Genomic DNA, 17,424 nt, shown 5'->3' with positions numbered 1-17,424 from the left:
TAGTGAGCTGAGATCGTGCCACTGCACTCCAGCCTTGGTGACAAAGTGAGACCCTGTCTCAAAATAATAAATAAATAAGAGGGCTGGCCGGGCATGGTGGCTCACACCTGTAATCCCAGCACTTTGGGAGGGTGAGGCGGGTGGATCACCTGAGATCAGGAGTTCGAGAGCAGCCTGGCCAACATGGTGAAACCCTGTCTCTACAAAAACACAAAAATTAGCCGGGCATGATGGCAAGTGCCTGTAATCCCAGCTACGCAGGAGGCTGAGGCAGGAGAATCACTTGAACCCAGGAGGTAGGGGTTGCAGTGAACTGAGATTGTGCCATTGCACTCCAGCCTGGGCGACAGAGCAAGACTCCGTCTTGGGGTGGGGGGCGGGGTGGGGAAGAAGGGCTGAGTGCTTCTATTTCACACGTTGTTGCAACCAGATAACAATGATTCAAACAATGCTCTCTCGCCTTAAAATATTTCATATTTTTTTAAAGTTTAACATGTTAAGTCGAAAAGTTTTTATATTTAGAGTTTAAAAGGTTAGCTATACAATCTGAATAACCAAAGAGCATCTGTACTTAAATCACATTCATCCATTTCTATCGTTCAAGTTTTTAACAATTTCAAATCCTACAGAATATGCCTGTCAAAACTAACAGCACTGTTCAATAAAACCAAGGCTTCCAAATAAACCTCTGTGAAGGAATAAAAATGGAAGCTGCAAGGAAGCTATTCCTAATCACTTTAAAGCCTCCTTCTAACCATGGTTCTAGGAAACAGACAACAAATTTCAATCTTATATTCCCCCACCCTCTTAATGCTAGGAACAAGATGATGCCGGTGTGTTCTAACAATCTAACTTACCCAGGACATTTAGCCTTCATCAACTGAGTACTTTCTGTGTACCAGAACCTAGCATAAGTTCTTTTTTAGATAGGGTCTTGCTCAGCTCACTACAGCCTTGACCTCCTGGGCTCAGGCGATCCTCCCATCTCAGCTTCCCAGGTAGCTGGGACTATAGGCATGCACTACCATGCCCAGCTAATTGTTTTTGTATTTTTGATAGAGATGGGGCTTCACCATGTTGCCCAGGCTGGTCTTGAACTCCTGAGCTCAAGCAATCTGCCCATCCAGGCTGGGGTAAAGTGGCACAGTCATAGCTCCCTACAACCATGGCTTCCTGGGCTCAAGGGACCCTCCTGCTTTGGACTCCCAAAGTGCTGGGATTACAGGCATGAGCCACTGCACCCAGCCAGCATAAATTCTTTATAAGCACTCCAGAGTCACAAAAGATTTGTGGGTGTGGGTGTTAAAAACTCCATTTTATAGAGGCCAGCTCCTAGAAAAAGTCAGTAACTTGACAAAGTCAGGTCTGCATGACTGCAAAACCTGTGCTTTTAACGACCACGGCTTATAATCTAGTGAAAATTATTGGGATGGAGGGAATAAATAAATGGATGACTAAGTGAATAAAAGCACACTAGCAGCCACTCATGGTGGCTCACATCTGTAATCCCAGCACTTTGGGAGGCCGAGGCGGGCGGTTCAAGAGGTCAGGAAATCGAGACTATCCTGGCTAACACAGTGAAACCCCGTCTCTACAAAAAAAAAAAAAAAAAAAAAAATTAGCCTGGCGTGGTGGCGGGCGCCTGTAGTCCCAGCTACTCGGGAGGCTGAGGCAGGAGAATGGTGTGAACCCGGGAGGTGGAGCTTGCAGTGAGCCGAGATCGTGCCACTGCACTCCAGCCTGGGCAACAGAGCGAGACTCGTCTCAAAAAACAAAACAAAACAAAAAGCACACTAGCTGGGCTCAGTGGCTCATGCCTGTAATTCTAGCACTTTGGGAGGCTGAGGCGGGCGGATCACTTGAGGCCTCTGAGTTTGAGACCAGTCTGGTCAGAAACCCCATCTCTACAAAAAATATTTTAAAAATTATCTGGGTGTGGTGACACACGCCTGTAGTCCCAGCAACTTGAGAGGCTTCAGTGGGAGGATGGCTTGAGCTGAGGTGGAGGCTGCAGTGAGTCAAAGTTGCACTACTGCACTCCAGCCTGGGTGACAGCAGAAGACCCTGTCTCAAAAAAAAAAAAAAAAAAAAAGGGAGGCACATTGATCACTGATTATCTGGAGGACTTCCAAAGGTTTCTAAAGGTAATAAAGATCCACTCATACAAAATACCAGGGAACTTTAAGTCGGCAAAGAGAAGAATGGGGCACTCTGATAGCTATTTTCGAATAGCTATAGAGCTACCTATTGACTATGGAGCAGGCTTCTTTTGTACGGCTCCAAAGGGTCATGTTGGGAGCGATAAGAGAGACGGAAGGCTAACTGAGACAACTGCTCCTATCTCTTTCACCTCAAAGAGTCCAAGATTTAGTTCAATCCTTCCATTTACAACAGTGGATGTGGAGGGTAAGCTTTTGCAGTAGCATCACCCCACCTCCTTGCTGAGTGACGTGGATTCAATCTCACTCCCTCTTTTTTAAGACTTAAACTCTGGTTTACAGAATTTCAAAATACCTCCTTGAGATAACTGAAGGCTCTCTAGGGTGTCACAAAATTGGAACTCTTGCAAAATGAATTCTAAACCTTCCCAGTAAGAAAATCAGAGTTTGGGGTGCATGCCAAGAGCTGGGCCAGATTGCTGACAGAACCAACACTTCAGGCATCTGAAGGGTTACTGGACATATTTCTGATGGAAGTGGCATTCTCCTGAGCGGTCTGCCAGATATCTCATGACCCCAGTCAGACGTGTGTCACTCTTTAGGGAGTTATTGGGTGCACTTTCAGCAGCAGGTCCTTGAAAAGGAGAAAGTGACAATACCTAACATCCACCTTCTTGGAGGCACTTACCTATTAGCAGGCGGAACTGAAAAAAGCATCTGGCCAGAGAAAGTCAATCCCTGAGAACAATCTCCACGTGTATGCCTCTAAGTTTATTTATTTATTTATTAATTTTTATTGAAATGGAGTCTCGCTCTGTTGCCCAAGTTGGAGTGCAGTCGTGGTTCACTGCAACCTCCGCCTCCCCAGAACAAGCCATTCTCCTGCCTCAGCCTCCTGAGTAGCTGCGATTACAGGCGTGAGCCACCATGCCCAGCAAGTTTTTGTATTTTTAGTAAAGACGGGGTTTCACCATGTTGGCCAGGCTGTTCTTGAACTCCTGACTTCCAGTGATCCACCTGCCTTGGCCTCCCAAAGTGCTGGGATTATAGGTGTGAGCCGCCATGACCGGCCACCTCTAAGTTTAGAGTCCACCTGGGTCAAAATGGAAGAGAGATTCCTTAGGAGTGGCTGGGCATGGTGGTAGTTGCTCTGCATAATTATTCAAAACCTCACGACCACTCTGCAAGGTAAGGGTCATTTAGACCCATTTTACAGTTGAGAAAACAGAGACTCATGGAGATTCAGAGCCAGCACTTAGTGGGCTGTGATCTTTGAACATCAAAGTTCCATGCTCTTTCCCCTGCATGATCTATCTCCTCCACGATGAAATGCCACTGCCATACACAAAGGACTGGGCCAGCCTGAAACACTTTAACCTTGGCCTTTTAGATCGATTAAAAAAAATGAACAACATAGTCCATTGCTTTGTACCTCATAGTTTGCTTAAAAACACACCTGATTTTTGGTCTTGATACTAACCACAGCAAAGTTGATAAATAATAGTTTATGCCTGTGGTGCACTGGGGAGAAATGGTGCCTGGAAACTACCTCTGGTCTCTCGGCTTTTCAGACACAAGGGCCTAAAGAGGAAACTCCCGACTGTGGCAGAGCAGGAAGCTGCATCTGTCACTGCCTCTGCTCCCCACTCGGCTGTAAGCCCAGTCCACAGACCCTGTCCAAGTCCACTGGGGCAAGAAAAAGAGTAGAATGGAAGCCAAGGGATAGGTAAGAGCCAGAAGAAGGGCCTTCTATCAGCTGGGAAGATGGTTGGGTTCCAGGGCCTGACGTGCAGTGGGCACTCAATATATTTGCTGAACAAAAACAGTTTCCAATAATGTACTGGGCCAATGTTCCTTTCTATTTTCTCAAATTTAGCTGAGATGCGGACTATCTCTATGGTACAGATTCTCTTTTCTCCTTATACTGTGCTGCCACACTAGCGTGTGAGGAGGTGAGGCTTAGAAGGCCTTGTTCATACTTTGGCAGTACTATATCACAAGCCTTTTAAAAACTGCCAGATGAAGTCCTAATTCCTTCTGTAGGCACTGAATAAGGTATGGTTATTTATGTACACATACAACAAATATTCTACTGGGCTAAGTTCCTAGAAGGCAAGAGTCTTTTTTTTTTTTTTTTTTTTTAATGAATTTATGAATTACCCAAGGCCACGTAACAAACTAGCAGCAGAGCTAATACTAGGACCAAAGTCGTCTCCCGCCCTCAATGAACTTCTATCTATTTGGTAACAGAAGACATATCCACAATAAACAAAGCTGATCTAGGTACCACATGAGCAAGTACCAGCTATGTGACAATGGAAAAAGGTAAGAACATTCTATCTTCTGTGGGAACAGCAGGGAGGGCTACTTACTGACCCTACACTGTCAACTTCAAATATTCTCTTTTGGTCTCCATAAACAACCTTATATATGTAAAGTTACTTATCTAGATTTTAGAGTCAGAAAATATGGTCACTAGAGTTGTACTATCGAGTATAGCCTTTTAAACATTTTAAATGCCTGGTAACATATCTATTAAAGGAAATACAAAACAGAACCCAGCCTGTTGGATTCACTGCCTTTCTTTGGTCTTTTTTTTTTTTTTAAGTGCCTAGACAACAGCCCTAGAGATTTTGATTTAATTGGAGTGGAAGCAGGGTGGGGTGGTGGGGAACCAGGCATCAGTATTGGGTTTTCTGGTGGGTTTTTTGAGACAGCGTCTCACTGTGTTGCCCAGGCTGGAGTGCAGTGGTGTAATCACGGCTTACTGCAGCCTCGACCTCGCTGGGCTCAGGTGAATCTCCCACCTCAGCCTCCCAACTAGCTGGGACTACAGGCGTGTGCCACTACACCCAGATAATTTTTTGTAGAGACAGGGTTTTGCCATGTTGCCCAAGCTAGTTTCAAACACCTGGGCTCAAGCAATCTGCCAAACTCGGCCTCCCAAAGTATTGGGATTACAGGTGTGAGCCACCACGTCTGGCCTTTTTAAAAAACAGTTAACACCAGCCAGGTGCAGTGACTCATGCCTGTAATCCCAACACTTTGGGAAGCCCAGGTGGGAGGACTGCTTAAGGCCAAGAGTTTTGAGACCAGCCCGGAACATAGTGAGACCCAAACTTTAAAAAAAAATTTTTTTTTTTTTTTTTGAGACGGAGTTTCGCTCTTGTTGCCCAGGCTGGAGTGCAATGGTGCGATCTCAGTTCACTGTAAACTCCACCTCCCAGGTTCAAGTGATTCTTCTGCCTCAGCCTCCTGAGTAGCTGGGATTACAGGCATGTGCCACCAAGCCTGGCTAATTTTGTACTTTCAGTAGAGATGGTGTTTCTCCATGTTTGTCAGGCTGGTCTCGAACTCCCAACCTCAGGTGATCTGCCCACCTCGACCTCCCAAAGTGCTGGGATTACAGGTGTGAGCCACCGCACCCGGCATTAATGTTTTATGTTAAAAAAAAAATGAGTAACAGGGTAACACCATATATGGAATGCAGTCTGGAACAGGGACAGTGCCATCTGAATAAGGATGAGAGTGAAATCAATACACAGAGCCCCAGAGGGTCACACTCATGGCTTGCCAAGTTGTGTGGTGGCACACTGTGGACTAACTGTAACCAGTAGAGTCTTAGAAAATCGGAAAGATTCCGTAAGTGGCATTACTACAGCTGTTCCCTAAACCACTTTCTTGCACTCAATATTCAACATCGTGCCTTTCTGATTGGCAATTATTCTCTTCTATTTCCAAAAGAGTTCCAAAAGGACCTTTTCAATTAAGTTATTTGTTTATGCTCCAAATGTATTCTTGGTTAACCGGTGCTCCCCCTTCTGGCTCTGAAAAATTCCACGCCCAAGTTTAAAAGAAAACCTGAAGGCAGATGTATTCTTGCTGATAAAATCTATTATTAAAGCACAAATGCTTAGATATGGTCTCCTTCAAGCTGGCAGTTAATACTATGACTCAGTCACTCACCATCGTGGAGCATCTTTATTTAGGGATGAACAGGAAGGACCACAAAGTCCTGGCCTTCCTGCCATCCCTAATCCTCTTAAATAATGGGAAAGAAATGGAGGCATGTCATCCTATTGCAGGAGCTAACTAAATCCAAACCATAGCCTTTTTTTTTTTTTTTTTTTTTGAGACAGTCTCCCTCTATTGCCCAGGCTGGAGTGCAGTGGCATGATCCCGGCTCACTGCAACCTCCGCCTCCTGGGTTCACTTGGTTCTCCTGCCTCAGCCTCCTGAGTAGCTGGGATCATAGGCATCCGCCACCACACCTGGCTAATTTTTGTATTTTTTTGTAGAGACAGGGTTTTGCCATGTTGGCCAGGATGGTCTCGAACTCCTGACCTCAAGTGATGTGCCTGCCTCAGCCTCCCAAAGTGTTGGGATTACAGGTGTGACCCACTGTACCCAGCCCAGACCATAGCTTTTTGCTCTATAAAGGCATAAAGTCTGGCAACCGTGGGTCCACCCCTGAGAAGACAGCTCATGGCCAGTGTGATTGGGAGCCAAACAGTGAGGAGGGCCCACTAGTTCCAGGTACATTTTCATGAACACTTGCCTGAAGTTCAACACACACTGAATTTGGACTTTTCAGTGCTATGAGTCAGTTTTTATCGCTTGCCTCAAACGCTGTAAAAATCCATTTGGAAGGCCTTTGCCTTATAAGCAAAGGTGATTCCCAACTAGAGCTGGAAAAATTTGAGTCCCTACAAAGGTATTTCAGTATCACCAGGTGGTGGAGGAGACCAAGTTGGCTCAGTGAGGCATCAACACAATTCCCAGTTCTTTTAAAAAGAGATTTGGGTTGCCTATCGTCTTTTTTTTTTTTTTTTTTTTTTTTTTTTAAGAACAGGTGTGCTGTAAGCTAAGGCAGATAGTTAAAGATAGTCTATTTTTATCACCAAAAACACACTACAGAAGTTCTTCAGGCTTAAAATAAACTGAGAATCGAGTGACACCAGTGAGAAACAACTTCTCAAAGTTCCAGTTGCTATTTCAATGTCTCCAAGCCTTTTTTGTCCTCTACTCAACTAGGCTTTGAAGCTAGAAACAAACAGCACCGTGCTGTTCTGGGGGGCAGTGAGGAGAAATGGATTTTTTCAGATAATCAAAGATCTTTTGTTGGAATGAACAAATCAACTGGACTGACTGAGTGGTCTAAATATAGGCACCTGACTGTTGAATATTAGCAACTTTTCTGCAGACTGGATGATGAAAATCACAGGAAGTGGAAGTCAGAACACCAGGGTTCAGAATCTCAGCTCTTCCACTCAGTGGCTACATTTACTTGGGCAAGGTTTAACCTCTCTGAGCCTTAGTTACCTCACCTCAAAATCAAGGAGGAAAAACATCACCTCATTAAGACTGGGAGGAGGAATAAATTAAAAATTCATGTGAAAATGCCTGATACGTACCTGACACACAGCAGGTATTCAATAAATGCACAAAAACACAAAACTCTTCACGTGGTAGCCACAGCCCTCTATCGTTTGGCCTGGGTCCCCCTCAACTCTCCAGAACAGCCACGCTAAGCTTCTTTCAACTCTTTGAACACATCAAGTTCTTTCAGCTCCACGAAGCTTCCATCCTCACTGACTTTGTCTGCCTCACGCTTCAAAAGTCTCAGCCTTAAATATCATTTCCTTGGGGAGCTTTCCTGACACCGCAGTTTAGGTTAAACTTCCTTGTTACACAATTCCTTAGTATCCCGTACCTTCCCTTTGGTAATATTCAAAACGCATGCAAGTACATGTTTAAAACCCAACATCCCCAAGACTGTAAGCTGGATTAACATCACTGCCACACCTAGGACACCCAGCACAATGTTGGGCATAAAACAAGTGCTCACTAAATGCCCACGCACCGAATTGCATGTCTCCTTCCTAAAAGAATGACTGAACTTGTGCTCTGGAGAAAAAAGTACCTTGTTTAAAAGACAAAATTTTTTCAGGAAACAGAAAATCCAAGGTCAAGTCAGTGTGCCCACCCCATTTTTAAAACCAAGGTGTGTATTTGGTCTCAAAGCTCATTGAGTAGGACTAACCATTCCTGAAGCACACACTGGGAGTCTTTCCTAGGTAGGTTACAAAGAGCTCATATTTCATCGCATTCAGCTTGTCTGTCAAAATGCAACATCCCTCCCAGGGGAGCAAGCCCTCCAATTCCCCAGCTGGTTTTTATTCACACTAGAAACTTTAACTCCATTCTAGGCCTCACAAAATGAGAGCTGTGTCCACACAAAGCCACAACAACCAGCCAATTCACTGAATCCAATGAAATAAGCCAATTCACCAGGGGAGGACACAAACTGTCAAACTGGTTACTTGGTGCCTTATAGACCAAACAATGCATGATTGAATTGGTTAGCTTTTCAATAGGTTGTCTTGTCATGTGGTTGCTGCAGTGAGTGAAAGATTTTCTTTATCATTCTGTTTTGTCTTTTTTTTTTTTTTAGCGCCAAAATAAGAACACATCAGATAGAAGGGTAAATAGCCAATAATGTCTTCTCTTTAAATCCACGGTCAAACACACCAAATGCAGCCATTTCAGCATGACCAAAAGGCGTACTTTGTGGAACAAGGCTCCCCAGCCTGTTTTTTGGCTTTAAAATAAGACCCTGCCGATCCTGATCTCGTCTTTGCAAACGCATGGCACTGGGAGACAGAGACCATGTGCAACAACAACTCTTTACAGACAAAGCCACTATTCATGGACCCTACTGAAGTGCAATCGTAGATTTTCAATTTCATTCAGCTGAGTGCGGAAGGCTCCCACTATGAGGGTGGGTTGCTAAATTGTTCAGCTGGGAAAAGCACCCAGAATGAGAGTCAGCTTTACAGTCTGCACTTTCATGAGGAGAAATGAAAGCGATTCCCTCACTCCAACTGCAGTTTTACAGTAAAGACCTAATCTAGCAAATCAGCCAAGGGCACTGAGTGATTTTTTTCTGTATCACATTGGTACCCAGAGCATAGCTTTTTTTTTTTTTTTGTTAGGGCGGTTGCTAGGGTAAGTACCAAGAAAGCAGCTCAGTAATTCATGGAGTTAAAACTTCCACAAGAGGGGATGGATAATGTTGGTCCCTCAAGCCCTCAGCTAGACCAGACAAGTTTTCTCCTTTCTCGGAATACAATATGCATATTTCTACCTTCAAGTCCTTCCTTACCTCACATGACTGCTTTAGTTCCACTCATTCTCTGGGGTCTAGTTAAATGAAGACAGCTGACATTTATCCAGCATGCACTACGCCCAGTGTTCATTTCTCACAACCTGATCAGGAAGGTGCTCCCTCTTTTGCAAAAAGAATGTGGAGAGGTGACTCACATGCTCAAAGTCCAAGTAAGGAAGTGAAGAAGCTGGAGTTGACTGTAGCCCAGATTCCCAGAGCTTGAGCTCCTAATCACTACACCCTACTCTAACATAACTATCCCGACATGCCTACACACAGCCTTCCCTGGGCAGGCCACCTATTTTCAGTGGCTGTGTAGGTCTTTTTTTTTTTTTTTTTTTTTTTTTTTTTTTGAGACGGAGTCTCGCTGTGTCGCCCAGGCTGGAGTGCAGTGGCCGGATCTCAGCTCACTGCAAGCTCTGCCTCCCGGGTTTTTACGCCATTCTCCTGCCTCAGCCTCCCGAGTAGCTGGGACTACAGGCGCCCGCCACGTCGCCCGGCTAGTTTTTTGTATTTTTTAGTAGAGACGGGGTTTCACCGTGTTAGCCAGGATGGTCTCGAACTCCTGACCTCGTGATCCGCCCGTCTCGGCCTCCCAAAGTGCTGGGATTACAGGGTTGAGCCACCGCACCCGGCGGCTGTGTAGGTCTTGCTGCCTCAACTGGGTACTAAGGTCTGGGCAAGAAGGGTCTGTGCCATTTCCCCATGGTGCCTGGCACACAGGAGGTACTGAGTGTATTTTCCATTACCAACTGAAATCCTAGTGCCTGGCTGCCCCCTCCCTTCAAATAAATATTGTATTGCTTTGTCATGCCAATAAAAATCAAAGGCCAAATCCCCCACATAGGGGTTGTTTTGGCCTTCTCTGCCCTGACGGTATCTTGCTTTTCCAGTAAAACAAGTGCCAGTCTATGTTCTGAACTGCAGCAATTTTAATAGGAGGTTTGTTCTAGAGGCAAAGGATTTGCTCATCTCTGCACTGGGACGATAAAGCAACTACCCTCATTTCAAAGCACCATTTTCCAAGGCAGGAAAAGAAAATTTCACCTTCTAGTCACTCTTTCCAAAGGATACTCCATAACTGACTTCTGGCACGCTATTGCTCTTGGGCCAGAAGTATCATTTTTATTTGACTTGAAGAGGTGTGGCCCACATAGCTAAAGATAGACCGGAAGCTGACCACTTCTTGCACGCTGACCCAACAACCCGGGGAAGGAAGTCTCAGGTTAGGAAGTGCTCATTACCAGCATGAACACAGCTATCTCAGAGGCGCACTGTGACCAGTTGTTTTCTGCTCAGCCTCCACTACAGTGTGTGCTCTTTAAAGCCTGGATTGCATGGGAATGTGTTTTTAAAGCATCATTTTCAGTAAATATTAAAAATGTAGGTAGAAGTCAGAACATAGTTATAATTCAGTATGCTATTATGCCACCTTCCTAATTTCCAGGTGTGCAAACACCCCCACAAATTAGAAGACTGTCAGCATTTTTAAGCTGTTCTGGCAACAGTCTTCATTGGGAGAGGAGGAGGAAGAGAAGAAATGTTCAAAATGTTTGGATTCCAGTATCATTAAATAGGTGAGCTCTGGGAAAATACTGGAGGCAAGTCAGGCTGTTTTCTGGCTTCCTAAATAAGCAATGCTTTCCACAGGTTGGCCTCCTACCAACCTTTGGAGGAGAAAACACTGGAGGCAGATGAAGGACTCCACGTAGAAAAGCCAGGCAAAGGAAAATCAAACAGGAGGATGCCTATGGCATTTATTAATGGTCAGCACAGGTGGGGAGGGGAACCGAACCACTCTGCCCTTTCTCACACAGCACAGGTGAGAAAACTCTGGAAGCTCCCCGACAGCAGTAATGCAAGAACACCCTCTACTATGTGATGTAGCACAAAGGGGATGCAATTTCCTTGGGAGGGTGATGGCACCCTGTTCCCCCATCTCTCGGGGCCCGCAGGGCTGCCAAACTGGCCTCTGTATTATATTTTACAAAGAGTTGTCAGGACTGTCAGCTCTCAAGACAGCCTGGATTCTAGAACCTTCTGATTTGGTAGGATTTGTAATAATAAAAGTTTCTGGCAACCTTTCTTTCCAAAGGTCCCTGCAATACTTTTGGACAAGTAATTCTGTTCTCTGTTCTTTCATGGGAGGGAGAGTAGCGAAAGCTTTAACTTGAAGAAATCCTTCTATATATCATAATCTGCTGGTCAAGGATTATTATATAACACAGTTCTGTTGTGGTATCTCACCAAAATGTCTTTTTCTGAAAAAATAAAGAGTATATATATATATATATATATATATATATATATATACACACACACACACATATTGTTTTTTCTTTTTTCTTTCTTTCTTTTTTTTTTTTTTTTTGAGACAGAGTCTCCCTCTGTTGCCCAGGCTGGAATACAGTCGCATGATCTTGGCTCACTGCAACCTCTGCCTCCCAGGTTCACACGATTCTCCTGCCTCAGCCTCCTGAGTAGCTGGGACTACAAGTGCCTGCCACCACGCCCGGCTAATTTTTGTACTTTTTTAGTACAGGGTTTCACCACGTTGGCCAGGCTGGTCTCACTCCTGACCTCAAGAGATCCACCTGCCTCGGCCTCCAAAAGTGCTGGGATTACAGGCGTGAGCCACCGTGCTGCGCCTGGCCTATAGAGTCTTATTTCAGTATTTCTAAATCAGCCTTGGCATTTGGGGGTGGGGAGGAAGAGTATTTCTCCCTACTCCAAATGGGAAAAAAAAAAAAAAGTTGAGAAACGCTTTTTCTTTCTCAAAGCCTAAACCCAAGGGGACAAAGTACTGCTTACAGCTCTCTGCCCTGCAGACTACAAACTACAATTCTAGCAGGATAAGAGACTTCATCTGCAGCCAGGCGCAGTGGCTCATGCCTGTAGTCCCAGCACTTTGGGAGGCCAAGGCGGGAGGATCATGAGGTCAGGAGATGGAGACCATCCTGGCTAACACGGTGAAACCCTGTCTCTACTAAAAAATAAAATAAAATTTAAAAATTAGCTGGGCATGGTGGTGGGCGCCTGTAATCCCAGCTACTCAGGAGGCTGAGGCAGGAGAATGGCGTGAACCCAGGAGGTGGAGCTTGCAGTGAGCGGAGATCGCACCACTGCACTCCAGTCTGGGTGACTAAGCGAGACTCCATTCCCCCCCCCAAAAAAAAAAAAAAAAGAGAGAGAGACTTCATTTGATCCTGCCTCTACATATGACGAGTAGCCTCAATGTTTATAACGTATACAGTTAACTTTTTCTTTTCCCTCACTGCCCTATTTGTGATCCCTAAATAAAATCTGAGTTTCTAACTGATAGCAGCAGCAACTCCCCTGAAGATAAAATAATAGAGCCGGATGGTATTCCAATTTAACAAATACAGGACAGGTTTATAACTCTCAGTGGCAAGATTCTCTTTTTTCATTTATATACTCAAAGACTCGTCACTGATGTGTGTGTGCAAATCATCATCCAATTTTTCACTCAAATGCAGCAACCTTTACAAATCAGCAAGGGAGGAAAGGGTCATTTAAGAGATGTGCGGATGAAATGTTGTTTAGCAGTGACAGATTGCGGCAAGCAGTTTTGAGTTCCGGTGTTTTAGTGAAGGGAGAGCAGAGAGCAAGTGTATTGTCACTGTGCTTGGCCACTTGTCAAGGCGCTGACAAGTTCTGCATTATCTCCTCATTTTGCTAATTAATTAACTATTGTTTTAGGCAACAACAGCTCAGACTATCTATCCAAAGTCCTAACTACTTGAGAGCTGCCAATAGTAGTAGTAGTTAATTGAGGCACTGCTTTTTATGCTAAGTCAAACACACACAGAGGGCAGTTTTTTTTTTTACCAGAATAGGTTGTCCTTGAAAAATCATCATCTATCAACCCTCACCAAGACACTGTACAAAACACTATGACTAATCCTAAACTGGTGTCTTACCTTAGTGTTCCTCCTTAGGCTGCGAAGAATATTCCTCCTCCGTGGGTCTTCGTCTGTTTCGTATGGAATGACGGCATTGTCCCCTTTATAACCCTGGGATGCCTGATCCTCCTCTTTCTTCCGGATGGGCCCCAGCTCATCATCACTCCCCACGCTGAAGCTGGTTCGGTAACTAGCAAATCGCCCCAGCCGGGTGCATCTCGTCCTGTACAGCACTGGCTTGCTCACAATGGAAACCTTGCGCCCTCGCTCTAGAGAGCTGGTGTCCATTTCACTGTCAGAACCATTCCCGCTGCCGTTGGACTGGGCTTTGTTGATATTCCGAATGGTGATGATTTTGCCTTGGGTGCTGTCATGGGGCACGGAGTATATGTTTTCTTCTTCATTCCTTGGCTTCACCACAGCATCCATGGGTTCAGCATAGTCAGAAGGATCAAACCCATCCTGAGGCAGCCAGGGGCTAGAAGACACAGACTTCCTCTGTCCATCCCTATGGCCTTGGTCTAAATAAGATAAATCCCCCTTTGTAATTTCAAAATGGACAGGAGGCTTTGGTTTGACTGGTGGAGGTACTTTGTTGTTCAGTTTACTCTCAAAATTGCTCATAATGAAAGACAGCCCATCATTTCCCTCCAGTTCCATAGAGAGTTTAGAATGGTCTTTGGACAGAGAAGGCAGTGATGTGTCTTCTCGAAACAGGCTGTAAGATGGCTCGATATCTTCTTCTGAATCCTGCAGGTTTGAGTTGCAGAGCGGTGATCCTGCCCGGGGGGAGTTAAACACCTCTTCGGTGGTGCTACAGGCCTCGGCAGCATTATCGTACATATGAGTAGCCTCGATTATGTTCTTTTTTTCCACCACATCTTTAAAAAACGGGTGAAAGATCTCAAGTTTATGCTGGGGTTGGCTACAGGGGATGCTTGTGAACCTTCCGTCAATTTCTTGAGCAATCTCCTCCCCCTCAGTCAGCTGTTCCCGACTTAAGTCATTGTCCAGGACATCTACAGCGCCATCAGTGAGTGCTACGAGCTGAATAGGGATAATATCCTGCACTTCACAAAGAAAGGCACGTAACATAGCCAAAGAGGCCTTACGTTTGGCTGAATAAAAAACAATGTACCCATGAACCAACCGGCTCTTTCTGATGCTAAAGGAGGAATGGTATGAAAGAATGGACAGTTCAATCCGCTTCTTGTGCAGTCCGATTGGTAGTTCAAGTAAAACAGAGTTGTTGCTTCCACAATGGGAAGATTTACAGGTTTGGGACTGAAGGACAGGAAAAAGTATGTCATCTGCACTAAAAGGATCTCCACACATCAGACACATAACAATTCGCAGATCAACATCAGCCAAATCTTTGATGCTAGCAGTAGAACTGACCAGGTTTAAGTTACGCTTAGAGTCCAGGAGTCCCTTCAAAACTTGACTGATTTGCTTTTCATTAATGTTGCGTCCGTAACCAATGCCAGCAGAAGCAGGGTCGAGAAAGACACACTGAAGTTTGCTAGCAATTTGCTGACCTTGCTGTATTAAGCTATGCAGAGTCTCTCCACTGGTGTCTCCTCTCTTGTTAACCAAAATTAATGTAAGGGGGAGATGGACTAAATGATTATCCCGCCGGCCAAGCGTGGACTCTCTACTCTTCTCTATACTTTCCACTACATAGGATAGCGATTCCTTTGAATTGTAAAGGCAAAGACAGCCGTGGGGCTGAAATGTTGGTGTCTGGAAAGAGTTCACAGGAAGCCTGACATTCCCCTCTATTGGCCTCAGGGAAAGCTCATACATTTTACCATCTATCACATACTTGTCATCATTTGTACAAAGAGCTCGAATCTCATTGGCCAACTCTCGGGCAAGGCCGTCTTTGCCCAATATAACCAAGTTGATTCTATCAATGTTAGGGTCAGAGAGTGAATTTTTCTGATTCCGGTCAGACGGCCGGATAAACCGAGAACTAATCAAGTGCTCAATCTTAGCATCCACACAAGCTGGGCAGCTGGGGCATGTCTCCTTTGTTGGGTGGTACACAAAATGAATGTGTTTCAGAATAAGGGCATCACGCTCTGCTTGGAGCTTTTGTAATGCTTTAAATCGCTGTTCCTCTCCCAGAACATCCTGAATAACACCCATCTTCTCCTTGCTGGGCTTAGCATCCAGCTCCAGTTCATAAAACAATTCTGAATATTCTAAAAGCAACTCCTGAAATTCTTCCTTTGCTTTATCTATAATTTGCTTTTGGTGTTTGCCGTAAATATCCATGTATACAGATTCTTCCAGCCACTGGTAGAAATCTTCATTCATAATAAAACTACGGGCCTCTTCCCAAGGCTTTCCGGGAGTTATGAAAGGAGAGGTCTCCAGGTTTTCTTTAAACGCCCTTCGCATCTCAACTCTTTTCCTCTCATTCCTCAGCTTCTCTAAGTGGGCCTCGTACAGCTGCTCTGCAGGGACAGTATCCATTAAATCAAAGGGAATCCGTTCGTTTTCCATGTTGTCAATGTGGTTGGTGGCATCCCATGGTGTCTCTTCAAGCACAACAAACCACTTCAAGAATTCTGACTTGGTTTCTAAGAGCTTTTTGGCTTTTATGCAGCTTAGGTGGTCTATTTCATCTAGATTAGGTATAAGAGCTTCAAAAGCTAATGGCAGGGCTGCCAGGTACAGCTTTCTCCTACGCTCGATATGCTCATGCTTGAGGCGGTGGATGTGCTGTAGAAACAGCTTCTTGGCTTTCTGAGTCCCTTCCAGGTAGACATAGTCCTGGTATTCTGGAGATGCCTGCATCTTTCGGCTGACACTCAGCCAGTTCTCATTGTGGTTTTTCACAATGCGACTCACCAGCCACTCATACTTGTCTTTCGCTGTAGCTATCTGCTGACTCTGCTGCTTGAGAGCCTCAAAATAAGGAATGATTTTTGTCTTTCCCCGACTTTTATCAATGAGTTGCACTAAGGTGCTGAAAGCCAAGTCCACGTTTACATTGGATCTCGCTGAGGTCTCCACAACCTGGAGGTTCTTTTTGCTTAAGGCAAAAGTATGTGCATCTCTAATGTACCGCTCAACACCTTCGTCACACTTAGTCAGGACCACCACTATGGGCTTTTTTGTTTTTGCAAGCTGATTGTAGAGATTAGAGACAAACTTGAGCTGGTCATCAAAGTTCCTGTTCATGCCCCTGCTAACATCGATACCAAGAAGAAAACCATCAACCAGCAGCTTTCCATCTGGCATTTGTTTCTGCTCAAAGTCCTGCTCCAGCCCCAGCTGGTCAGTGCAAAAGTACATGAGTTTTTCAGCTGATGCAAGCTTGGTTGCAGCAGCTCTCTTGATATAGGGCTGCAGGGCCGTGCTTCGATGAGGTTGAAAAGTCTGATCATCAATAAATTCAGTCTGCTCCACAATGTGCATTTTACATTCCACACAATCCTCCAGGGAGCGGCTAACTTCTCCCCAGTAGAGAAAGTGGTCATTATTGACCACTCGCCCTCCAAAGTCACTGGTGCTGAGGACGGAGGTATGGTCCAAGTGAAACTCGTCAGCACTTGGGCGCACGAAGCGGTTGCACAAACAAGACTTTCCAATCCCACACTGGCCCTTTTCCTTCTCGGTCCCAGATAATCCCACCACACTGATGTTGTAGGTGGGAATTCGGACATCTTGCTTTCTTGCCATCATCATCGTCGACACATCCTGCCACGATCAGCCACTTCCAAGATCAGATTAGTGTTTCCAATGGATTAGATGGCTTCCTACATTATTAGTGGGGCTGGGCTGGACATGCAGCAAAAATGCCAGGTCCCATAGTGTTGTATACCAGTATGGTCACTGTTCACCACCTCTCATCGCCAAATAGCCAACATTTCTTCCTAGATGGGGAAAAAAAGAGAAAACCCATCAGCATCATAATTTTAGAACCAAATTTTAATCAATTAACTACAGTAAAAATTTTTTATTCAACAAATATTTAGTAAACATCTCATGTGTCAGGCCTTGTGCTGGGTGAAGATACAAGAGCAAATAAGACTCACATCTATGTGTCCTCAGAGAGGTACAATCTAGTCCAATGGAGGAAAACATAAGTAAGCAGTGTGCTAAGTGCTAAAACAAGGGTGTGAGGGTTCCTTGGAAAAAGGGCTGATTCCAGGGTTAGGGC

General features: G+C 44.9%; 1 protein-coding gene across 1 annotated transcript in view; it reads right to left on the bottom strand.

The window, feature by feature from the left end:
* ARHGAP35 (Rho GTPase activating protein 35) overlaps positions 1-17,424 on the bottom strand; it is a 151,331-nt gene that overhangs the window by 74,850 nt on the left and 59,057 nt on the right. Inside the window, exon 2 of the mRNA XM_045380095.2 lies at positions 13,269-17,137. Coding sequence (XP_045236030.1) covers positions 13,269-16,949 — 3,681 coding nt within the window. The 5' untranslated portion in view covers positions 16,950-17,137. The remainder of the gene's footprint in view (positions 1-13,268; positions 17,138-17,424) is intronic.

The sequence above is a fragment of the Macaca fascicularis genome, chromosome 19 (genome assembly GCF_037993035.2).
Source record: "Macaca fascicularis isolate 582-1 chromosome 19, T2T-MFA8v1.1".
In the NCBI taxonomy this organism is placed as follows: Eukaryota; Metazoa; Chordata; class Mammalia; order Primates; family Cercopithecidae; genus Macaca; species Macaca fascicularis.
This window is presented reverse-complemented; position numbering and strand designations above follow the sequence as displayed.